The sequence below is a fragment of the Lissotriton helveticus genome, chromosome 3_1, assembly GCF_964261635.1.
Source record: "Lissotriton helveticus chromosome 3_1, aLisHel1.1, whole genome shotgun sequence".
NCBI classification, from domain to species: domain Eukaryota; kingdom Metazoa; phylum Chordata; class Amphibia; order Caudata; family Salamandridae; genus Lissotriton; species Lissotriton helveticus.
Window position 1 is genome coordinate 361,482,858 of NC_136061.1, and position 26,555 is coordinate 361,509,412.

The 26,555-nt window shown below is 44.6% G+C and overlaps 1 protein-coding gene across 19 annotated transcripts in view; it reads left to right on the forward strand.

The window, feature by feature from the left end:
• Positions 1-26,555, forward strand: part of MYO18A (myosin XVIIIA) — an 864,705-nt gene that overhangs the window by 432,108 nt on the left and 406,042 nt on the right. For all 19 annotated transcript variants that reach the window (XM_078680070.1, XM_078680063.1, XM_078680078.1 and 16 more), the window contains 3 exons: positions 3,945-4,089; positions 21,430-21,600; positions 23,007-23,097. In XM_078680070.1, the coding sequence (XP_078536196.1) occupies positions 3,945-4,089; positions 21,430-21,600; positions 23,007-23,097 (407 nt within the window). The remainder of the gene's footprint in view (positions 1-3,944; positions 4,090-21,429; positions 21,601-23,006; positions 23,098-26,555) is intronic.

Below are 26,555 nucleotides of genomic sequence, written 5' to 3' on the forward strand. Positions count from 1 at the left end.
TTTAATGATGTCTGGTTTTGAGACGTACTGTGACGTCATTCACGGGTAGGCATTTTAGTGTCTGAGCGCCTGAATAGAAAAGTATTGTCTGGTTAACGTCAGGCTGGCATGAGAAGCCACCGGTGTGGGGCATTCCAAGGAACCAGTGTGGCAGAGAGGCGGGGATGGGAGAGAAGTCTTCATGGCAAAAAGAATGGATCTGGAAGAGTAGCCAGACCCATGGCTTTGCGATCCCTGTGGCAGAGAGAGCGAGGAGGGCAGTGGCTAGTGTGACAACTAGCCTGGCCTAGCATTTCAGCCAGTTTGCTAGCCCGCTCGCACTGCATGGTAGAGGGAGAACTGCAGGGTCCCAGAAATGCAGTGGCGGCTGGCATCTACTGAGGGGGGAAGAGGGCAAATGGGTGGGGTACGCACACGCATATTAATTAGTTTTTTCAATTAAAACGAAAACACTTACCGGATCCAGTAGACACAATGTCATCCTTGCTCCAACTTCTGCTGGGACTGCAGTGCAGGCCAGGATTGGTCGAGGGAGTTTCCTGGGGCCTGGGGCCAGCATGAGCGCAGTGCCCCGATTAGTGTAAGCAGCCTCTTTCGGCGCTCTCCCCAGCTCACTGGAGGCCTACACTTGCTCTCAAGACAGCCAGTTTATGAGGTTTAAAGTGCTGATGTCTGGCTGGCCATCACAAGACGGCCGGCCAAAGAGACATGCACACTTTAAACAGTGTACAGGCAGCCCACCACTGCTTCCACTCAGCAGACCCCACCCGACACTCGGTTAAGGATGGGATGATGAAAAATAACACGGTAATAAGTTACCATTTTATGTTTCATCTCCGGGGCTTTGGGTGGCGTTAAAGTGGGGCAACGCTCCTCCACTCAAACGGAGGAGCCACCCCCCCCCCCTGCAGAAATGGCAACGTGGCATTGATATGACATGGCAGTGAGACCCCTGTGGCATTGTGATAAGTGTGGCAGTTGTAATGGCAGTGTGGCCAGCTCTACTGACACACCAGTGTGTGCCGTGCGCCAGCGTGCTCCTTCTGATGATCAGTGCAGGCCACTGTATGGGCATTAGACAGTCAGCAGCTGCATGTCTCAGCCTCCCCATCCTGTATCGCTGTGACGACCAGGGTACCAATGCTAGTTGTCCCGCAGCTGTCCACTTGCCCTTGAGGGAGCTGGGCTATTCTCCCCTGTCTGACAATGAGTCATCTGCTCGGCTGATGCACTGCAGTTTGTATTTGGAAGTGCTACTGTGATGCTGCACCAGAGGCGTTATGTCTAGTGAGCCACCATCCCCAAAATAGAACCATGCAGTCCGCAGTATTCTGTGCTTTCTTCATCCCACCAGTAGCGTGTGGTAGAAGTACTATAATTAAAGCACGTGTGCTTGCTAGATTAGGGTTTCATGTTGGAGTGTGTAGTCTGTTCACTAGAGAGTCGGCGCTCTGTAGTTGCTCTCCCATAACCATGGAGGGACTTGCTTAAGAGTTGTCTTGTTTGGGCTGGGTAATACACATAACTTTTCACCCAGGTTGTCAACACCAGCTGTTACAAGAGTGTGGCTTGGGTGAGTGGAATGCTCCAATATCCCTTCCTTTCATTGACTGCCGGCTAAGATTTCACCCAATGAGGATGCATTATTGGAATATGAGCTCCTGCCCACCGCCCTCCGACATGCACAAGTACCGTGATCTTCAGTCAGAGCTTTGAGGAGCTACAGTTCAACAGACCAAGCTGCCCCTCCTGTGGTTGGACCAACCTAGAGTAGATGGGCTTATGCAGTGCTACACCTATGGCTGGCTGGGGTGCTCTCTGGGGACGGGTGCATACACCTACAGAGAAGGAAAATCTACAGCGACCTCCATGGTTGTACCTGTAGCAATCCTGTGTCAGTTCCAACCTTGCCACAAAGAAGGAATGTTACAACCCTACGCAAGCAAAGTTATGAGCGTCGGGTAGCAACTCCCGACTAAAGATCGTTCTGGCATACTGTCCCTGCGCACCGCTCGAGGTCCTTCTCCTTCACTGACAGATGGGGGGGGGGGGCGTCACACAACCCTAACCCATTTTGTATATGATCAAAGACTAGTGCTATGGGATTGTTTGAACCACACTTTGGGGTTCCTCCTTGAATGCTTTGTAGTGTGTAGCAACAGGCGGCCACATATCCCTGGATCCAGAGCAAGGGCCTTGCTGCCTCTGTTGGCTGCAGGTTCTGTTGCACACTGCCTCTCAGCCTCTGACCTTATGCTAAGACATCAAAGTGAGCGAGAGCAGCATCCCTGGGCCCAAAATCCAGAATCTGAGACTTGTGTACTCCAAGTGAGTTCCCTATGTCTGTGGCTCCTCTGAACAAAGCAAAGGTTCGCCTGCTCTAAATACTCAGTTGAACCTAAGAAATCACAATATTAAAAGTTAAATGAAAGTCAGTGAGACCCCTAACTACAAGGTACTGTATGCAGAGTGACACAGGTGTTTCTTTACCATTGTATCTGATCTAGAGATGCTCGACTGTAAGCAATTAGAAAGGTACCCAATGACGAGTTTCGCAGGGTTGAATACATTTCTTGATCACAACAACCTATTCCTTAGATATTGGACCTTCACCATACCCTCAAGATACTAGGGGATGCTGCTGTCCTGGGCCATCCAAGAACTTTTGATTGCAATCATTTGGTAGGGAGATCAGGCAAGTTTTATTTAGTCTTTATTCACAATCTAAGGTAGGCCCAGGGGCCGGGTACCAGAAAAAAAATCTCAACCGAGTGGGAACGAAAAATCAGCGTAAAAGGAAACCCTCTGATCTTGCCTTCCTCCGAAGCATGCTATGGTTTTCCTTTGAACTTTAGGCCCCTGAGGCAGCGATTGGGAGAGCACCAGTGGAGAGACTCCGTAGGATAACATTGACTGTTATATCGCATGCCAGTGTATTAGAGGATAGAAGGAAACGGCCTTTACAACGAAGCCGTTTCCCCGAAATCTTTAACCACGCATGCAGTACAACGCATGCGTGGTTACCACTAATGCCTTTACCACGCATACCTTTACTACGATGTTTGTAGTAAAGGCATATGTGGTAAAGGTAAAAAGAAAAAAAGGGGGGCTTGGGGGGGTCTCCCCCCCAAATAAATCATCTCACCATAAGTCACGTCGGCGTCAGCGTCGTTAAAGAGAAATCGGAAAAAAATGCCGTTTTCTCTTAACGACGTATGACGTCACCACGCAATTATTCGAGGAAAAGTTTATCCGTGGTAAACGAATTCCGTTGTAACGCATGCGTGGTAAAGGCATGCGTTGCAACGGAATTCGTTGTATCATCATATATCCGAGGATAGACTGGTCTTTCACCCTGCATTTCGTGTACCAGCAACCCTAACCTCAAAATAATTTTGTCCATTTAGGCTTAGTGACATCAAAGTGTGCTATTCCCTGTTTCTAGTGGATATCTTAACCTGCAAACAGATCTTTAATGACTGTGATAATCAACTGCATTACACTGAATCTTGTCTCAACCTTTAAACCACCACCGTTGACATTGGGGTTGACTGCGCAACCAAGTCACCCAGAGAGACATGGAGGATCCGTTGCTAATCTTTCAGTCTTGGACTAACCCTCCCGGTCAGTAGGGTACACAAGCAGTTTAAGTCCTAATGTTGGTCAGTTATCCCTGCAACCTTTAGGATTGGGGGAAAGGCCTGACCATTAGTTCCCACCCCACTGTGTGAGGAGAGTAACTAGCCTGGCTTTGTGAGCAGTACTGAGTGATACTGGGGATGCAGACCTGGTGGTGTGAGGGTTGCATCTCCTGCGGTGACCTGGTGCCGCAGTTGATCTCAGGCCGGCTGGCCCTTGCGGCGGTGTCTTGCTGTCTTAAGTGGTGATGTGGTGATGTCCAGCGGGAGGCTGACCTTGTCATTCTACCTTCCTTCCCCTTGCAGCCCGACGAGAAGCAGAAGGCAGCCCAGCAGTTCAGCAGGCTCCAGGCAGCTATGAAAGTTTTGGGGGTGTCGCTCGAGGAGCAAAAGGCTTTCTGGCTCATTCTAGGTGCCATCGTTCACCTCGGGGCGGCAGGCGCCACCAAAGGTAATGTGACTGGGAGACAGGTGTGTGTGAGAGCAGATCCCAGGCAGATGCCTTCTCCCTCTCCCCCACCATCGCCCCAAATTACCGCATTCATCACTGCCTGGAAAGAAGGCTCCGCCTGGGGCAGTTGTTACTTTGGTATGAACGTAATTTCTAATATGTCATAGAAGTAATTAAGGAAAATTACTATTCCCGAAGAAAAGCTGCTGCTTGTGACTCTGCTGTGTGAGATTGAATGTCACCATCTGGCTGCAGCGAAGGAGCGATAGAATCTGTGCGTGAAGCAAGGCGATGCTGTGGCATCTGTGAGACCGACACTGCTGCAGAGCCTAGAGCCGGTCTGTAGGTGAAGAATAAAGGGTTATTCATGTCCAGAGCTGAACAATGTGAAATAAGTCGCAGTTTGTGCACAAACGCAAATCAAAGAAGGAATCTCTGCATTCTGCATCCGTTGATGAGGCACGCCGAGCATTGTGCAGTGTGCCTGCATAGGGCAAGGGTTGTAATAAGGTCTGCAGCCTGTCTCTGACTGAACTAGAGTGAAAGACTGTGTGCAGTATTGCCTGTAGTGAAACGCTTGATGGGCAGCATTGAGCAGATGGATCTCTATGGGTATAGTGACAGCAGGCTTTCTGCAGTATTTGTCTGTAGGTGAACAACTCCTCATATTATCTAGACAATGCCATGAATTATGTGAGAAAGCAATAGACACAAATGATGGATGAAATGTGGAACAAATCAAACATTCACCCCCAGTGAAGAGATCTGAGTTAAATACATCGTTCTTTTGCTCACCATGCCATCTCAGTTTTGACCCAGCCATATGCAAATGAGTCCTAACCCTGCTCCTCGAGTCCAGCTTGAACTGCCAAAGCCAGGTCCTCCCTGGACAAGAAACAAGCATTCTGGGACAGTTTCAGGGTATCCCCCTAATCAGCCAGGCTAACTTGAATCCAGTGACACAGTGAGCCCCGGACCCACGCCTGGGCATACCCAGCACACGTAGATCAAGAAAGCAAAAGACCCACAAATGATGGACTGAATGGGGAACAAGTCAAACATTCACCCCAGTAAAGAGATCTGGATTAAATCCATTGCTCTTTTGCTCACCATGCCACCCCAGTTTAAACCCAGGCATATGCAAATCAGTCTTGACCCTGCTTCTCATGAATTATGTGAAGCCTACCTCTCACTAGGTGATGTGATGATGGAAAGTCTGGAGCTTGTCTCTGAAGGAACTTGTTTGTCCCTGTTGTGGCATAAAAGAGGGAGGTCCAGAGACTGATTCTCTTGATGATGTGATGATCGAATGTCAGAATATGTGTTCATAGACATAGCAGTCACAACTTGCACTCTGTTTATAGGGCCTTACTTCGACAGCAAACATAGCTCCAAAATTATGTGTATATGTGTTTCTAGCTTCTGTGACTTGCTGTGTGTAAGCTTTGTTTCTGTAGGAACCATGAACAAGTAATGCCTCCACTCTATGTATCACAGATGTACTGAAATCATATGTGAAGTTTGTAACTACCTTGGTGAGAGGTTGTTACAGTCAGTGCATCGCTGCTGTAGTGAAGACTGGGTTTTCAGAGACTGTCCATAGGTGTCCTGCTGCTGTAACACTTGCAGTTGGCCTGTTGGTGCCTGGTGAAGGATTGTTTTGCAGTAGGTATGTATGTATGTGTTCACACATTGGTAGTTCTACAGTGCAAGGAAGGCTGAGGAGCAGCAGAGTGTTGTACATAGTATTTAGGAGGACTTAGGAACCATTTCATGGAAGCGAAGGGAATGAGTCACGATCATGATGGGATGTTTCTATTGCCGAACAAAGGGGCACAAGAGTTGGGAGAAGGATCATTAATGATGCTTTACTCCTTGAAGAGGTGTATAGTTAGCTATAAAAAGCAGGTGTGAAGGTGCAACCTGATGTGTGGATGAATGTTATCCCAGAGCCTTGATTCATGGAGTCAAACCAGACTCTAGATTTTCTCTTTTGTGTACTGCTTGGATTTGAGTCACATGATTTCTTGGCTGTTAATGGTATGTTGGCCTCCAGAGGGACCAACGTATAGGCAGGGATGCCACCATCCAGACTTTATAGGACCCATAGCTTGGACGGTCATCCTGAAGTCTGCATTTGGTTGGTAGAGATCTAATTTCCATCACAGTGAGAGCTAGTGCTGAGCTGTCTGGGTTTTCGATGCAATGTGCTTTCTTATGGAAAGATTGAGCTAAACAGTAAATTCTGGAGATTTGCTGTTTATAGTGAGGGAGGTGAAGTGTGCATCTTCCAGCTTCACATTGAATAGACATTCTTGGATCTATTGAATAGACATTCTTGGATCTTGGCTTTTTACTGTTACTTCCAAAAAGGGGGAGTTTAGTTTTGTCTGGGTTCAATTTTAAATAGTGCTTAACACACAGTCCTGTATGGGGATGGGGTATATCTTGAGTCATCAGTGTTGTTGGTGTGGGAGTGCTTGGTAGATTTCAGATTTCGATTCAGTGGCCAGCGAGATGAACACCAAAATGCTCCACATAGAGTTGAAGATGACTGGGTAGAAGGTGGATTTCTCACTTACTCACAGGAAACTAATTCAAGATCCCCGTGGTTACCAGTCAGTTTGTAGGTGCTGTGACGGTGGAATACTTTACAATCTTTGATTGCATAGCGAAAGATGACACCTGTGCACCAGCCTGTGTGATCAGCTACAGTGGCCAGCAGGTGTTCCCTTATTGTGATATATATGTTAAACAGCACCAGCAATAATGGGAAAGCTGTTGGTGAACCCCTTACATGATTTATTGACTGCACAGGGGCAACGTTTTCATACATATGTGGCTAATATTCAGCTGGTAATACCACTGAGTGTTGATTTCAAATTCCTTTGAAATCTAATAGACAATAGGATGCTCACAGTCAGTCTTGCTTTGAACATCGACTTCTGCTAGGGTTGAGATGCATGGTAAGAAAAATAATAGGTGGAAATTGGGAGATGCTGAAATCTGACTCTCTCATAAAGTGAATTCTCTAGGGGTAATGTTTGACCATGATCTAGCCATGGAGGACCATGTAAATTGCTACACACGGTCTTCCAGAATTCTTATTTATCAACTAGGGATTGGGCCACCATCACCCGATCTTTAATGGACTCCAGCCTGGATTATTGCTGTTTTATTTTCATTTGGACCCCTAGACTCGTCAGAAACTACTGAATGTTGCCGCCCAGGCTGTTGTAGATCTAGAACCTCAATGACAAGAAGGCAGCACTCGTTTCCATCAGAGTGAAGATTAGATTTATAAAGCTGTATCACACAAGATCTCAAAATAAGGGACAACTCAGGATTACTTGGTTTAACCTAAAATCTAGGGGAGAAAGTTAATAAATGTTGGACTGCAAGAGTGACACGTGTTACCACCAGATCTAAGGTTGATAGCTTGGACAATTCGAACCAGGTTTAAAGTCCTGTTGGTTTGGATACCATAGAGTTTATTTCGCCTGATAAGTAGCACGTTACTCGACACTATGAGTTAGTAACGCTTGCTTTCTGCATGCCTTCAAAACAATAGTTGGCGGTTGAACTATGTTCATATGAATTCTTTTTTGATAACCAGAGGTTAGAGCATCATTGTTCACCCAAACAAAATCGTGGTAATCTTTGTCATAATCTAATGACTTTTGGTTGGGTGTGTAGTGAGAAATCACACATGGGTCTATGTAGCAGAACAGTTGACAACCGTGAGTAATAAGTGACCATTGGATATCATACCTCACTGCAGCATGTGGCAATTCACTGTAGTGTATCATAACTAAATATGGTGTGCATTTGACCCCTGTGGGAGAAGTTACCATTCCATGTGAGGGGGCATTTTTCTGTGCGCAAGAGAAACCCAAGCATGCTGTAATAAATCACAGCAGGGCAGTAGATCACAGCAGAGTGTAAAAACTCAAATTACAGAAAAATGTATTGTGGTATTTTATGTCATGCAGCGTTCCATAATTCACAGCTGTTTGTAAATGTGTAGTTCTACGTTGGGTCAGGGCAGAAAGCGCCCCTTCTAGAATTTAATAACTCAAGGCAGACAGTGATATCACATGCCATAGGTTACGCATATCCATGGCCTTGCGAAGGGTGATGTTGGCAGTGTGTAATATTGCATAACTCAAGAGGGTTTAATAACTATGTAAGGTGTTTCATAACATGCATCACCACGTTTAAGATGGCGGAAGTGTATAATACCTCAAAACAAGTTTAATAAGGGACATAACTGTTTTCTACGACGTAATAACACAGAGAAAATTCTAAGGTATTATGAAAGGAAGTAATATGTTATGTCGGGGTATAATAGATAAGGCATATGTGTAAAAACAGCAGAAGATTGCACAACACGGTTGTATCTTCTGAAGAGCCACAGTAGATTAATGATCCATGGCTGGTAATAATATTAGTCACACAGTATAATAACTGCTGTAGGGCATAATAAAAAATGTACAGTATAACAACGTTTAACAATATTGAATGGTGTAATAAGTCAGCGCACTGTGTAGTAAATGATGCATCGTATAATAGAGTTCTGCACGCTCTAATAACTGTAGGTGCAATGAGGGCCGCGTGCTCCACCGGTATTACTGAAGGTTCTGCGGTACCCTCTGACGTGTAATAAGCAGTCTCTAATCGGGCGCATTCTGATGACTCCATTGCGGAGTCGCCCCGTTTCATGCCTCTCTCTGTGTGCTCACGTTCACGTGTTTGCTCCGCGGCCGCGAGACGCCTCTCAGGTGGCTGTAATCACAGATCTCCTCGGCGGAGCGGCTGCGTCCCTCCCTCCGCCTCGCGCGCTTCCATAATTGTTTCTGTCAGGTGTGCTCGTCGCGAGGCCGTCTGTTAATGCATCAGTGAAGGATTTCGACTCTAGTCTGAACAGATGTCACCGCGAAGAGTTACTAATGAGGGCGCCGCTCGGCCCCCGTTTCTTATCTTAGCTACATTTCTCTCGGCTGCTGGCCCGGACGTGCCAGGGTTGTGTTGTGCATGTTTGTTGCACACGTGCGATGTGTGGTAGCGCTGAGTGCCCGGTGATTCAATGAATTAATGGAACTGTAGGCGGGAGGGTGGTGTTTGCATGGCTTGCGCACGAGCTTTGGTCGTACGATGTATGCCAACATGAGCAGTGGCGGAGCATTGCATGTGTTGTGACCACGTGGCCTGTGCTGCAGGTCTGTATGACGGGGTCTTGATATATATCTATATATACATATATATACACACACACACGCACACAGGGCCGGTCCTAGGACTTTTGGGGCCCTGGGCAGAAATTAAATGTGAGGCCCCTCCTAATTTGCATACAGCGTGCAATCACAGAGAATGTGCCATACAGCCAGGTGGAGAACATGCTAAGTGCACATGACTGTTTGGCCGGCCCAAGAGGGCAGGCCAAACAGTTATGCACACTTAGGGAGAGCAAACCACTCCTCACTCTGCTCTGGTAATCTCAGCCCCACCCGACATAGCTCAGATAGCCGCATAAAAAACTTAAAAAGATAATAACGCCTTGTTAATATCATTTTATTTTTTGCACCGGCCTCCCACTTGGACAAATTGTGTGTTCTTGGGCAATCACTTTTCTGAACTTATTGCTGTGATCCTTTTTTGTCAAGATTGGGAGTATTTTGATTCGATTTATAAACTGCTTAATAGCGTAGGATTACAACATGGGCTAAGGGCTTGATTATGACTACGGCAGTCCTTTGGAACACCGTAGTCACGGTGGCGGTCCACCCGCTGCATTACGACTTTGGCGGTTGGACTGCCACAGGACAGCTGCAACTGTTGTGGATCCGTGATTGAGCGGCGTTCAGAGGCTGAAATATGCTGGTGGTGTCGCTGCAGCACGGCCAAGCATATTTAGAGTTGCCTCACCACCATCCTTTACATGGCAATGAGACTGCCATGAAGAGGGTGGTGGTGAGACAACAGAGGGGGCCCTAACAGGGCCCCTTGTGCCTCGGTGCATGGGGGTGCATGCAAGAGGGCACATGATGTGCCCCCTGTATTTTTGCACCTCCCGTTCCTGCACAGGAAGGAATGCATAACATGGTGCGGTGGTCCCACAGTGGTGCCTTTCTATGGCTCTCCTATGAGCCTTAGAAAGGCCCCGCAGTGGGGCTGCTGCAGCGCATTCACCTGCCAAGGATTACAGTTGTAATATGGCAGGCGGTGTGAGGACGGCTTTGGCAGTCCTACCGCGGAGCGCTGGTGTGCCGCTTCAAGGGAATAACGCCAAAGTCATAATCAGGCCCTTAATATTACCTGGGAGAGAAGTGCCCAGTCACATGGTATATTCACCTAAATGCAATAGTGGTAAATATTGCCAGGGCCAGTGAAACTATGCACTTGTGTGGCCAAGGTGGTTATCCCATAATTATGGATTTGTCTCATTTGCCACATAATCCAACATCTGCTACATAATCTACAGATTTTAACCCAAAAATTGTTTCTTGCTCAACCGGTTCAAAAGTTAGTAAGACCCAGCAACACATGTTGCCATGCAATTAAAGGCCCATTTCAAAGGTTCACTGGTTACCTATTTGTTCCTTATTACTATATTTGAGTGTTAAACCGATACTAATGACAGGCAGCCTATCCACCGACAGTGTTACCAAGTGTAAAATGAGAAAATAATAAAGTAATGCTATGACAAAATGTACTGCATTACATTGCATTATTCGTTTTTTCCACATAATCTAGAGAACTCTGCTGCACAATTTGTCCATCCTCTTCTGCATAATTACAGTGGCCCTGTGAATAGCCTTTAAACCAAATAGACGTGTGTTACACTCTTGGCTGTTTGTTCCTATTTGTTCCTGGGCAAATAATCTCCCTGTGCCTCATTTGGTGATTTACAATTGCGAGAGCACTTTAAAATAACCTTACAGGGCACACTCTCAGTACAGGTCCTGAGTCTAGGTTTCATTCATTCATTTAAGGTTGTTTGTATCCCAGTAGCTGAAGGCTCTACTGAAGCTGGTTGGTGCCTGACACCTCGTGTGCTGCTCTGTGTCCCTGTCTGCCGCCCACAAGCATCTCTTTCACAGCTCATCAAGGGCTGAAAGAGTTGAAACTGGGTTAAAAGTGCAGGACAGTGGGTGTCCTGCAGTGCCTCTGTGTGAGCAGTGCGGATTGCCAATTACAAGCCGTGATTAGCCTGGGAGAGGCCCTTTGTTCCCAAAGCATGCACTAATGGTGTAGAGCTGCGAGGCCCGGGATGAGGCGCCCCTTCCCAGTGCCGTCATGGCACTATGCGGTGACACCCCTTCACTTATTATTTCAGGAGTTACCTACAAATGATTGTGAGGCCTTGGGCCTCGCAGTGCTACATCACAGGTGTGAGGCCCAAGGCAGGGGGCCTTTGAGGTGCGAGGCCCCATATTGGTTGTCTGGGCGGTGGGCCCTGGGCAGCCGCCCATGCTGCCCATGCCTAGCGCCGGCCCTGCACGCACATATACGTATATATGTATATATAATATTTCAGGCGTGAGTTTGATTAAATATATTCCTATGCTTTGATCGTGTGCATGGGAGGGATTTAATTATGAAGGATTATTGAGCTGTTTATTGTTGTTCTGCATGGGCCTATAAGGGATTTTGTAGGTGCATGCATGGTTGTGTTGAGCATATAGATGCATTACATATGTGTATTATGGATGCAGTTGATTAGTGCGTGTTGTATTTCTATGTATTGCAGGGTTTGTGTGTGTTTTGTTTGTTGTGTGCGTTTTGTTTGTGTCTGTTAAAGTGGTAAGTTATCACTCATGTGTGAAGCACCAAAACCCGAGTGTATAAGGGCATCAAAGCTGGCTGTACTACTAGAGAGTCATAAAATAGGACAAAAGTCACAAAATATTGACTTTTAGTGGTCGATACAACTAAAAAAGACAGTTTATTTGAATTAAGTACGTTCGGCTCATAGTGAAACTTTAGTTAGGAGCTATTTCTCCCGGTCACATCAATGCTTTTTTTTCCCGATCCAAATTGTAAATTAGTCATTGGGATTGACACTGTCCATGCGGATGCTGTATGCGGTCACTGTGTGGGGGTTGTTGGAATCTTCAGGTCAGGTAGTGTGAAGCGTGGCTGCCAAGCTAATTTGATTTGTGTTTTATCTTTAATTGGGCATCTTGGGCAGACTTCTGGAAATGGGGGGAACCGTGGGAATATCAGTGGTGTTCTGCTGTACAGGGTGTTGAGCCAGCAAGTCTGTAGGCTCTCCATGAGAGTGTCAGTTAGAGTATGCCCATCTTCCTGTTATGCTATCAAAACGTAATATAGCGCAAAGAATCACCCATGCAGAAGTTTGAAAAACACTTGCTTTCTCATGGGAAGCCAGTGCAGTGATTTAAGCATGGGTACAGAAGGTGTGCAGGGGTGGAGGGGGGCAGTTTTAGGACAAGCCGGGCCGCAGTGTTCAGTGGAGTAGTGTGGCTCACTGGTTAGAGGCGGCAGGCCCGAGAGCAGAAGTCGGTCCGGGACCAGGGTTCAATTCCCGACGCGGCAGGGTCATGGACCTTGGTCAGCGGTCTCGATAATTCTCGCTTCGGTGCTTACTCTAATCAGGGGTTCCACTCGGCAACTCTGGGCATTAGCTTGCCTAATCTCCACAACGGCCCCACCAATTCCGGGGATGCCTGGCTCCACCTTGGGGACTCCCAGCAAGGGACCATCCCACAGGGAAAGCCAGGACGGGTTCCCCAGAGTTATTCAGCGCCAGGAGACCTATGGACGGGTAGCAGTGCGCTTTACAAGCTCAAAAACATTTACATTTACATTTCTGGACTACCTTTAGTCTGGGCAGAAGAGAGTCATGGGCTGCTGCGAGCATTACTATAATCTAAGCGGCTGAACACAAGTGCCTGCGTGGGAGTCTTGTATGGAGTGGCAGTCATTGAAATACTCTTCCTAACATGCATATTGTCCCGAAGCAGATGCCACATGTAGATTTCACGTGCTATCATTGAGACCCTATCGTCAATTAGAATCCCAGGTCTTTTACCACCGTTTTGGGTTGGGGGGTGCCTAATTTAAGTGGCCACCAACTATTTGCCCAGTGGTCATGGGCCTTACTGAACAACACTATTTCTGATTGGTCGCCATGAAGCTGTAAGCAGTTGTGTGACATCCAGGAAGCAATTTGTCTCATGTACTCTCTGAACTTCAGTTTAATAGAGTCTGGTTTTGGGCCCATGGATATGATCTCTTGAGTGTCTTCTGCATATGATATGACATCAAATCCACAAGACCTGATTGCTTGGGCCAGAGTTGCCACATAGATTTGAAAGAGTACAGGGCCTAGTAAAGAGCCCTGAGGGATTTCTCTGTCCAATGATATGACCCGAGATTTAAAGGGGCCTGGATTGATAACCTGGGTGCAGTTGCTGAGGAAGCTCTGAAACCAGCCAATGGCTTTGCCACCAACACCAATCTCAGAGACTTTGTGAATCATGATCAATGTGAGATGATGTCGAAGACAGTTGAGAGATCAAGCAGCACCAGTATGGCTGGACAACCCTCAACAAGGGACAATCTTATAGTATCTAGAACCCCGATCAGCGCTGTTTCTGTGCTATGAAAGGTTCTAAACCCAGATTGCGAGGGGCCTAATAGGGTATTGGATGCCAAGTACTGGGTAAGTTGTTTACTAAATAGGCTTTCCATAATCTTGCCAAGATAAGGGAGATGCGCCTATAGTTTGCTAGATTTAAAGGGTACGGATTAGGCTTCTTCAATATGGGCATGACCTATGCTATTTTCCACGCCTGCGGTAAAGCGGCAGCTTTCAGGGAAAGGTTACACCGTACTGTGATGTCAGTGATTAGAGAATTGGCAAGTGCCACCATTATGCTAGGGGGAGAAGGAGCAGGGGAGGAACGCAACTTAATCTTGCTCTTCATGTCTAACACTGATTCCAGGGTGATGGATTCAAAATGCTCCAGGGCAGTGGAGGAATTATGAGTGAAGGGAATAATGCGTAAAGAGTCATTGGAAGGGATGCTGTTGGAGAGACTCTTGTAAATATTCTCAGTTTTGTCCTCAAAATGTTTTTCTTAGGCTTTGCATAGTTCCTGTGAGACTGGAGTAGGGGTAGTGCAAGCTGTCGGTCGCATGAATTTATTAGGGACTTTAAAAAGTTGTTTGGTGGAGTTACCAGCGTTATCAATTCTATTGAGGAAATGAGACAGGTGGTACTAATTTTTAGGTCTCGCGTCAGCGAAAGACCTTATGTCGCCGGCTTGCGGGAATGTTGGACAGGGGATGTGCACGCGCTTTCCCTCGGCGGATTTCACCTCGTGGGCGCGCACGTGCACATCTCCTGTTCAACATTCAGCAGCCTCTCGCCTCTCTCATTCGCGCGCGCACACACAGCCACACTCACGCATGCACACACACATTCCCACGCGCACACACTCTCTCACCCCCCCACCCCCCGGCACACGCAGGGCTTACATACACACACAAACGCGCACACACACACCCTCCCAACCCCACTCACCGGGCACACGCACAGGGCTTCCATCACTGGGGGGCGGGCACCGTCAATGTGCCCCGACGCCCCCCCCTCACCGGGTCTGTTATACTACTCTCGTCCTGTACCTCCCTGTGTCCAGACTCCGCAGCCCGCTCCGTTGTTTCTCCGTCCCTTCCAGACAGTTTGTGCGTGTCACGCCTCTCCTTTCTCCCGCCCGGAAATCCGATTTGCGTGTCAGGCCTCGCTCTCGCTGTTCTAGGCGGCATGTTTAGGGTTTCTTTTGCGATCCAGGTCTCGCTCTGGCTATCCATTGCTGTTCTTAGTGGCGCGTGCGGCATGGTTAGTGTTAATTTTGCGTTCCAGGTCTCGCTCTGGCTGGCCATTGCTGTTCTCAGTAGAGTGTGCTGCATGTTTAGGGTTAGTCTTCCTGGAGGGCCTGGTCTGCTTGGATTTCAGGGACTCTGGTGTTGGGCTCTAACGCAGCCTGTGTATGTGCTGTGTACATTTGCTATTTCCTAGATATGTATGAAGTGTTTGCACAGTTATGGCTGTGGGATTGTCCCCCAAGGAGGATGCCACGCGCGTGCCTCCAGAGAAGCAGGTGGAGCCATTACGGTTTTCTTTTCAATATTTTTTATTTATGCAAAAAAAAACATACTTTTGAAAACTGTTGCCAAATCCTCCTGTGGATTTTGATATTTGCTTTACGTAGGTGTTCAGAAAGTCTCCAGGCATTGCCAGTACTCTGTAATCCGAGCCTGGGAAGTTACTTTGGGAAACCGGTTCAGGCAAAAATGTCAGAAATCATAGTTCAATGAGGATGATTTCAAGAAATATGTAAATGAGAAATGGTCTAATTGTCATGTAAATGAGACATTTATAACAGCACTTTTTAAAGGGGTCACATTTATTTCTATTCTGTCATCGAAGGGAAGGTAGGGGGGTGGGAGTGAGGCTTTGATACTGAAGGTCGAGTCTGATTCGAGTTGCAAGGGCATTACCTCTAAGATGAGATGACTTTCTCTCTCAGCATTTTGTCACAGGCTTGCACCCAGAAAATTAGGTAATGGTGTTGCTACAGTACTGGGCCTTGGTAGAGATACGGGTAGTAAAATGTAATCCTCCAAAACGAAATGGTAAAGCCATTTTTTTAGGAAGGCCCTATACAATCACCAATATCTGAATCAGACCTTAGCTTTGCAGGCTTGGGGGACGCACTGGCATGGCAGCTGCACTACTGTACAGATCAAAACTATTTATCATTATCCTCAGCCAGGGAATAATACCTCATCCAAGTCTCCTTAGTTGTGTCGTCATCAGGATTCGACATGGCACGCTCTGATTATGTAACACCAAGAAGAACAAAGCCCCAGACGACTGGTCTTCCCTTTCATGCCTAAGGCCACCAGGGGCGAATATTCCTATAACTTGTGTGCTAATCAAACCAGCATTGACGTCCAAAAGCCTACGAATTGGCCTTTCTAAAGTGTTAAGAGGGGATTATCCACAGGTAAACATCACAGGCTTTACCCAAATTCTTACAGGTTGGATTTAGGGCCTGGAACGTACAGAGGGGGTGGGCAGGATTCCTAGCAGTTGAGATTAAGCCGGTGGAATGTCCCGAGTCCAATTATGCAGCGGAATGTCCAGGAATTTTGATTCATGTACATGTGATTGAGGCTGCATAATATCCAGGCATACCAGTTCTGACTGATAATTTGAGACTCTGGAATTTGTAAGGGGACCAGTACTAGCCAGTAGGGCGCAGACGCCTGGATATTGGGTGTACGTGAGACTGAAGTGTAATATCCAGGGGTCTCAATTCTTATAAGAGAGACAGAGGCTTTGGTTGTTGTGGGGGCTTAGTGTCTAAGGATGAGATCGAGGCAGTGCGGTGCTAAGGGGTAGGTGCAAATGAGGCTATGTAACGTCTAATAGCCTCTTGTTGTGCAAATGGCGAAAAGTAGCCTCTGTAAGATTAAAAAATGGCTGAAATCCAAGCTGGAACAAGACACTCCATAGAAAGGCATGGGACCTTTTTACTTGTGGGAGCACACTATACAAAACAATTGGCCTCTGTTTATTGTTTTATACCCTTGAATAACATGGAAATCATTTGGTCCGCCCTTGTTTGGTCCCCAGTTCTTCCTTGAACCTCATTTAGAAATCCTCTGCTTCAAATCCAGGGGAGATTTGGCAAAGGACTTTGCTCAGTGCACATCTGGACGTTGCATTCACGCCTCCACTGCAATGTACCATTAAATAGGCACTCAGTAGAAGTGATTTTGGGGAGATGGTTATTAAGCACCAGCAAGAAGAGTAAATCTTGTTTAAACCTTGAGTGGTCTCCTTCCTTTAATGAACGAGAATGGTTTCTTCTGCAATATGTACAGTCACGGTTTGCCTCCATCTTAGACCGGGAGATGGGGCATCTTTACTTACACTGTTTAATTAAAATGTTTAAACTTTATTAATCTCTAGTTAAATTGGAATGACAGCTTACAGTACTCAATGTGAACGTTCTGAAAATGTTTGACAGACATACTTTCCAGTCAATAGCCATCTTTTTTTTCTCAGTGGGAAAAAGCAATGTTCAACACATTTTACGTACACTTGTAAGAACGCAGCAGTTAGAGCTTTTTCTCCAATTGTACGGAAGCTGTTAGTGCAAATGAGCATTGGTTAAGAGAGCTGGCAAGAACTGGGACGCCATATTCAACAAGCATTTGCAATGCAATCGGTCTTGCATTTACTGCGAGTTAGCTATTGGCATTGTAAATGACAATGCGTTTTATTTACCAAAACATAAATAAAAGGCATTGTCATTTACAATGCCAATAGCTCAAACTCGCGCAAATGCGAGACCTGTTGCATTGTAAATGCTTGTTTTATAATAGTTATTTAGGTCTGACTTGTAGATCATTTTGTCTACGCCATCACTTTTCTAGTTTCCTACAGGCTACATTGACATTGCTGGCTGCAGTGGCCTAAAGGGCTGGTTTAAGAAATTGGTGAATGTATTTCTTAGTTTGTTTGGTCATTGAGAACTGGGAAGTAAAGGATCAAAACTAACATTTTAACATTTGCGTGTACGGCCTATGACAGAAATAGTGTTAGGTTGATGTATAGATTAGGTACTCTTAAGCATGCCTAGCATGCTATAATGCATCTTTGGCCTGTTTAGGATACATCAAGTATTTAACCGTGGCTAAATCAGAGTGCATCTTTTCATGAGCAGATTCAAAAGCTTTCTCAAACTTCATGTAAAACTGGATTTAATTTACATAGAAACAAAACCCCAGGTCAAGACCTTTCAGTAAATCATCAAAGTGATTTGTTAGTATATTACATTAGAAGAGAGAGCTGGCCCTTGGAGACTTACTTGACTGTTACGGTATTTAATAGACTCTCTGAATTGGTCTGTCTTCTAAAAAAGGAGGCACATCAGTCTTGTCCCTTTGCCTGTGTGCACGCTATTAAGGCTGTGCTTATTTAGATGTTTCCATATATATGTGATGAAGGGCAGCAAATATAACAGACTTGTCTCTTTTTCTGTGAAACTACTACTGAGCATTTTGTATATGTTTTGCATGCAAGTAAGATTGTAACTTGTGTTTTCTGGTCTAGGTAAACAATGTATGTAGATGCAATAATTTCAATGCACTGTTTGTATATATTTTCTAATGGATGCTGGGTATGTATATATGTTACCGTATCGTTGTGTGTACTGTGTGAAATGTTAGGTATATTGCTACCCAAGTTGTAGGATTTGTTTGCATTGGAAGTGCTGTTGAATGTCAACTTGTGAAGTTGGGTGAAGAAGGACTGAAAAGGGGTGGTCAGGACAATGCAGAACAGATCCCAAGCGATTGCAAGCAAAATTTGCTGAACCCACACCTGGAATGGTGTACCGACCATCTTTGATGAGCGCATCCCGAGGCTGCAAGTCCACGGATAAGTCTAAAGTGGCCTGTGTGAGACATCCCACTGCCGTAGGTTACACACTTACTGCTTTTCTCTCGTTTTGTTTGGCTAAACTCCACAACAACTTTGACTTACTGCTTGTTTGTCCCCACACCGATGGCCTTTACTTTCTTTTCTTTCCCATCATTCAAAGCAAGCTTGAGCTTAACACTCAGGCATGGATGTGTTACTGATGATGGAGCACATATAACCACTGGAACACTCTTATAAACAGGAATTCACGAGGATGCCATGTCTGCTATGCTGCAGTATGCTTTGTGTGCTAATTGAGTGTTGTACACTTATGCCGAACTTTGATTTGCTTCATATAAGGTATTTCAGTAAAATAGTGGCCAAAATATGTGGCAGTCTTGAAAAAGAAACAGGACTTACATAGGAAGTGGAAAGCGCTGTACTTAAATGCAAAGGCAGAATTTATTACGGTGCATGTCACAGCCAACCTTGCAAGTTAGATAATAGTGCATGCTGTAATATTGCTCCTTAGTGATTAGTTTTGCACATTAAGTCCTCTGCCTCGCCGGAGTGAGCATGCGCAAGGCTTCACCTCTCCTGGTTACCGGACACTGTAATGCTGTTTGCACACCACCACTAAACGCTACGGAGCACACGCAGTCCCGTGTGGACCCAAGATGGCCTTATTCTGCCACTGAGGCTCCTGGGGATTGTAGTACTAACAGTGAATATACTGAATGACTGCTTAGCTCTGTGGATCGTAATAGTAAATGATGTGTTGGAACATACATCCTGTACAAGTAACGGAGTAGTGTTGTTGTGTTTCTAACAGCCTGTTTTTATTTGCATGTTGCATGCTGCCCTGTTGCAATACAGAAGCAGATGAAGGTAAAATTTATTTTTTCTTCCATATTCATTTCTAAGATTTTCTTTACTCGATTTTTATTCCAGCTCATGTTCATTTTTTTTATTGTTTTGACTTGCCCTCTGGCTGTTGCAGGGCTTTCCTGTGGTTTTCTTATTGGACACATCTTCAAAATAGTCCTTCATTCATTTCGCCTACTTTAACTACTCTTCTTGATGTTTGCAAATGGTATCCAATTTCTGCATGCCACTGATAACAGAAATACTGTATATATTCCAAATACCTGTGCTCTTTCCTCCCATTTCATGTTGTAGTAGGAATTCATATGGCATAAGGGGCTAGAGCAAGGCACTCCAGTTTGGAGGGTGCCACCTGGGCGGTGGCAGAGGGTAGGCGTTCAGTGAGGGTTTACAGATGTTGACAGTGGTTAGCAAAAGGAAATAGGTCAGAAGACGATGAATCTCACTTAGATAAGCAAATTTTAACTACAACACTTGTAAATGTGGAAACTCAGGATATTCTCCAGACACTGCAATAAGTAAGGAAACAGATCGACTTGTTGGGCTTTGTTACTTGGAGGGCAATTTGTCATCATTCGTTGAGGGCAACCAAACTGTGTAGAAAAGGGAAGGACAATTGCTTGAAAACAAAGGCTTTTCGGGGATTACCGCAATAGAGTGGCATCAAGGAGATTCTTAGGCGCAATAGAGTCAGAAATCTTAACAAAGCTGATGTGAACATTTGGTCACATTTAGGTCTTAATTTTATTGTTGATAATGCTTGCATGTTATCTCTGCTTATTGAAATATAGTTAAGTTCCCCATTAATTATTAAAGTCTGGTTTTAGCAATATCAATGGAGCCTATATTTGGATATTTATGGTATTCACTTTTAGCCTGCCCACTCCTAAGGCGGTGTTTTTGATGGTCATGACAGCAAGAAGGGTTAATAGGGCTAAGGTTGTACCTTTTCCTGCTGATCATCTCAGCACCGTTGAATCTGGATAATGATGTTACAGGGGCTTGTCCTATTTTTTTTCTCCTCTAGTGGTGTCTATTATACTTGACCTTTAAACAATATGTGCCCTTACAGTGTTCTTGTTCAAGCCTTATAGTTCTCATTTAAGAAGGACGCGTCACAAGCTTGATGTCAGAAGAGCATGGTACATCTGCTCTTGGAGGACCAAGCCATGACGAAATCTCAACAACTGTGTGTGGATTTTGGTAAAATATATTTGGAAACGGTGACTCTTCTTGCATGAGTGCAACTGTCTAAATTCTGAGTTGACTGAAATTCCTCTTGTGAATGTCTCAAGACACTTTTCACCAGTCTCAGGCTGCTTCTGCTGCTTTCATCGCACTTGTTTCTCAGGCAGAGATTTACAAAGCTACCACTTGTGCTTTTGTACACTCACCAAAACCTCTGCATGGGTTCTACCAGCAGAACTGATTCCAGCTGAGTCGGGGTGGTTTTCTTGGTTTTGATTCTATTGTTTGATCTTCTCTGTAAAGCTGTTCATCCTGTTCCAGCTTTCACAGGAAGCACTGTATGGTTTATTCCCCAGCTTCTCATGCTGCAGACTTTCCTTCTGAGCTTTGACCAGAAGTCCTTTAGATCCTCAAGGATGGTCAGACACCAGGAGGTTTCTTCTCTCACCCCCGGTGAACCAGGGTTTCTCAAATACAGCCTTAGTACATAGAACTGGATCCACCCAAGACAAGAAATTCCCTGAATGTAAAATGTGCTCATGAAGCTTAAAAGTCTGTTTGCCTGCCCACGCTTACCTTGAATGCTTCACCACTCTTTTGGTATCTGAGCTAGGTGTAGAGATCCCAGAGGAGGACTAGCATAAGATGTTGTAGGTCAGGAGGAGTTATGCAAGTATCTCAGTGTACCACAAAACTTAAGATGTGTTTCTCACACTTTGCTGTCAGGAGCAGGTGTCCTGGATAGACTCAGCCTATTGACAAATTAATGATCTTGAACAAGCGATTATTCTTATTCTTTTCAGCGGGGAGGAAGCAGTTTGCCCGCCATGAGTGGGCTCAGAAAGCAGCCTACCTCTTGGGATGCTCGCTGGAAGAGCTATCCTCATCCATTTTCAAGCATCAACCCAAAGCCACCCTTCACAGATCAACGTCCTTCCGCCAGGGGCCAGAGGAAGGTCAAGGTGATGGTTCAGGTATGGTCACAAATCCTCATGGCACAAGATGGGCGGTAGAGCTGGCCAGTGCCACTGCCCTGTTAGCAGGGCTGTGAGAGTGTTAGCCCTGTTGTAGCAGGGTCATATGAGTCTTACTATTTCCCCATATATCACCTGTATTACTATTTCCTTCACATTGCTGAATTAGAGTTATTCCTCCTCAGGATGAGTGTTAGTCCTTCTCATGACACAGTATCAATATTACTTCTTCGCCTCATAAAGCTGCATCAGTATTAGTATTGCTTGTTGCAGGGCTGTATCAGCGTTACCCATGCCTTTACTCTAGCTGAGTAACATTGTGCTAATGACCGCACCTGCCTTTTTATGATCCTGTAGACTGTGTTTGTATTCAATTTATCTTTATTCGGTTATTGAATGAAAATAACAACCATAAAAGTACATTTGTTAAAAACTACAGACAAAAATATATACACAAGCTTCATTACCATTGTACATAATAAACACATTAAATAATTACGGGGGGCATGAATTGATTTACGTAGTCTAAAAACCTTTTTTTTAAAAGTAGGGACAGAAGCAATAGTTAAAATGTTGTCTAGTTTCTGAATAGCTAAAAAGGCAGGGCGACACTGATTAAAACCCATTGTCTTCAATAAAGGCACAATCCATCTTTTCCTCTGCACTACATAGTACTTACAAAATAGCAAAATGTGCATATCTGATTGATTAGACAGTTCATCACAAGGACATTTACTAGGGTCCTTTGTCCAATCGTTCATTTTAGAGAAACTAAGAAATCTAAACAAAATATTTAATCTAAAACGAATCAATAAAAACTTTTCAAATTATTTCATGTGCAATTTAACATAGGGCTGAATGTCATTAGTTATCGTTATAAATTGGTGCGCAACCACTGTACTTTTCCTCATTTCAATACAACATCTTTGATCATCCAGGTAATGTATTCCATACAAAGTTTTTTCAATTCTCTCCTGGAGACATGAGACAGTAGTGGATCATCAAAATAACCTCGGCGGCCTATATCATTGAGAAACTTCTTTACATATGCCAACCACCTTATTTTTCTGGCGTTATCTAGATTCATCGCATCTCTTACTATTTCCCTTCACATTGCTGAATTAGTATTATTCCTCCTCAGGATGAGTGTTAGTCCTTCTCATGACACAGTATCAATATTACTTCTTCGCCTCATAAAGCTGCATCCGTATTAGTATTGCTTGTTGCAGGGCTGTATCAGCGTTACCCATGCCTTTACTCTAGTTGAGTAACATTGTGCTAATGACCGCACCTGCCTTTTTATTTTCCCGTAGACTGTGTTTGTAATACCTGGCTATCATTACATATACCTCTGAAATGCATCTGCTAGTCTGTGTCTTTAATAACTCTATTTTGCTGTCCCACAGCATCAAAGATCTCTGCCCTGGATTGCCTCGAAGGAATGGCCTCTGGATTGTACTCTGAGCTATTCACTTTACTCATCTCACTTATAAACCGGTAAGGAGACATCGCCCCTAAGGGAGGCACAAAAGATTGGAGGATCAGCCCTTTTCATCCTGCAGTTGGTTTGTCAAGCTTGATATGTCTGTGTGTTCTTGTAAAGTGCTATCCATGTCCTGCTAGCTGCGAAAGTACCTTTTAATGAACTCTCTGGAATCTATCAATGATGGTGCGGCTCTGAGGAGCCCTCAGTACGATTATGGTTCTATAACCGAGATCCTTGCAGGGATAGTGATTCATGTTTTTGCAACTCTTCTTCATGTTTACAGGGTGTTCCATATGAAGCACTGATATTCTTAGGCCCAAGCATGGTTGGCCTTAGGAGGAGCGTTAGTTGATACTTGAGACCCATGCTCACATCAACTTAAAGAAGTCTAAAATAATGTGTATAAAGTACTAGACTCAGGAACCGGAGAGAGGTTAGAAGTCCTATTCCCCTATAAATGAGTGAAAGATGAGATTAAGTACTTTGGGATGTACATAACACCAACAATTCAGGGACTATGCAAAGCTAATTATCCTGATCGCTTTAGAAAATCCAAATAACTTTTGCTTAAATGAAAATCTCTTTATATATATTGAATAGCCCCATACAAATGAATATTCTGCCAAGATTATTGTATATAAATTCCAATTTTTGTCGGTGATGTTTCCTAGACAATAAATGGTAAGCATCCATTTATCCTGCAACACATGCATATGGATTGGGGAAAACCTAAATCATCACAGAAGCTGATGCAGGTGGGTAGGGGAGGAGGGAAAAATTGGGCTACTGAATATTAAAATATTGAGTACTAGTGTATTACAGGCCAAATAAGAGTTGCATTCATATGGTTATTTCATATCATCGAGAAAACACTGGCCCCATAAGTTTCAAGTTTCATAATGACTGTGCACTAATGGGCAGACTGATTTGGGTCCTCGTATGGCTGTCTAAAGAACCTCGGCTAAAATGTACCATATGTATGAGAGCTAACGTGACCACTTATGAACATTGAGGAAGAATTTTCAAAAACCTCTTGGGTCAGTTACATTACATCTCCCTTTAGCTCAATAGGCTATAATCAATGTTAGAGCCCGCCACACCTGGGAAACCACTTCACGAAAAGAGAGGGCGAGAAGTGTCGAATGTTGAGGTACCTCTTTAATGAAGAGGAAATCAGAGCGATTTAATCTTCTATAAGGGACTGTGCAGTTGGGGAACAGGAAAAATTAAATTACTTGCAACTCATGCACGGTGCACTTTGGCCAAATAATGAGAAGGCAGGACTGAGAGATCTCACTCCATTTGAGGAACACTTTACATCCTATGAATCCTCAAAGGGAATTTGTTGTAAATAAAGTAAGTTCATTCCATATAGTTTCTTTATGTAGATTTATTTCAAATCGAGATCCTATGTAGAGCCCTACCAGGGGCAGCCTCCCTGCTGCTCAGCCCTTCCTCCAACTGATACTGTCTCTCATCCAACATTCCCTAACCAGCTCTCACACCAATATTCCACTCCACAGACACACAGGCTGAGCAGCAGGTAGAACACATCTCCCTTTCCTAATACCAATAAAAATCAACAGCATAAGAATCACAAGCAAACAGATGCATGTATAAGATGGCAATAATAATTACATGCAAGAGAGGGGCAACATACAATACATGTAGATGGCGAAATACATGATTATAAAAGAGTAAAAAGATAAATATTTGGAAGGAGTAAAAGATTACGCAATCCAGCAATATTAAAACACTCACCACTTCTCCCTTTCTCATACAAAAAACCCAAAATCTACGCTCCCTTAAAACAAACCCAAAGCAACACATACACTACCGCGCCAGCAAAACACAAACTAAACCCAAAAAACAAACAAGAAGGCTGTCCAGGCCAACAAGAGGTAGGAAGGGTCCCAACTAAAAGGCACGACAGGACACATCAATCAGAAACTCCACCCAAACAGAAATTTGGGTTGTGATGTGTGGAAAACGCCCTCCACACGGAACCTGAAGAAAAGCAAAATACATTCCACCCAGACAGAAATTTGGGTTGTGACGTATGGAAAATACACTCCACACGGAACATGAACATACCAACCAGAAACTCCACCCAAACAAAAACATTAATAGAACCTACGCACAGTGGATTTGTAAATCCAGTACTGTAAAGTAAAGTAACGAGTCCACCCACAAGTGGAAGGTCACATAGCCTGTAGGCTATCACAACGCATACGTCTTGCAAGGAACCCTGAAAAACATCCTTGTCGCCAAAATATGTTGTAAATAAAGTAAGTCCATTCCATGTAGTTTCTTTATGTAGATTTATTTAAAGTCGAAATCTTATGTAGAGCCCCACCAGGAGCAGCCTCCCTGCTGCTCAGCCCTTCCTCCAACTGATACTCTCTCTCATCCAACATTCCATAACCAGCTCTCACACCAACATTCCACTCCACAGGCTGAGCAGCAGCTATGACACAATTATAGTTAAAATACACTCTTCAGTTACTACAGCTCAGAATACCCCGAACTTGCTGTTTATAATCAAATGGAGGAAAAGAAATCTTACGAAGAGAAATAACGCTAGAACAATGGAAAAAGTTATGGCGTGCATAAAATGTAAGCAAGGAAAAATCGGGAATTTCAATATAAAATAGTGTATAGCTGGTACGCTACACCTAACAAATTAGAAAGACATGTTTTCTAATACCTTCAATGAGTATTAGAGGAAATGCAGGATGAAAGGGGATAAAATACATTTATGATGGTCCTGTCCACTGTTATAATAATATTGGAAAGAAGTGGTGAGATGGCAAAAGCCTTCGGTCACACTAAAGCTGGTCTGCAAAGGCGCGGGGCGTATGTGGGGAATTGTATTATGGTAAGCTTTCAGAGCCTTGTCACTGTAGGGACATGGTAATCTATCAAAATGACCCACTTTTAAATGCCATGCATCCTATCATGTGGGCTACAAGGCTCATGTGGAGGTGATTACTAATATTTAAAAGGGAGGATTTAACTTTTTATTTATGGTTATTTTAACGGGTCGCACTGCAGCGGTCAGGCTGCACAGGATAGGCCAGAAGCCATGTTTGCTTTCCCACTGTAGTGGATGGCACAACAAGTGCTGTATGCCACCAGTGTAACTTAACTTTCAGGCCCTTGATACACTTAGTACACCATATAGTAGGGACTTGTATACAAGTTAAAGAAACCAATTAGGAATAGGCCAGTCCACCCATGTTTAAAGGGGGGACATAGGCTCTTTTCTTCTGGTTTAGCAGGGGTAAAGTACACAGAGTTTCCAAAAGCCTGCAAAAACAAATGCGGCCCAGCAAAGGTGAAAACTCCATGGTGACCATGTAGAAACTTATACATCCTACAGTAACGGAGTGTTCCATAAATGCTTCTTATTAACTATTCAAATACCTTGTATTAGAGCTCAGGGTCATTTCTTAGTTTTTAGCTGCCA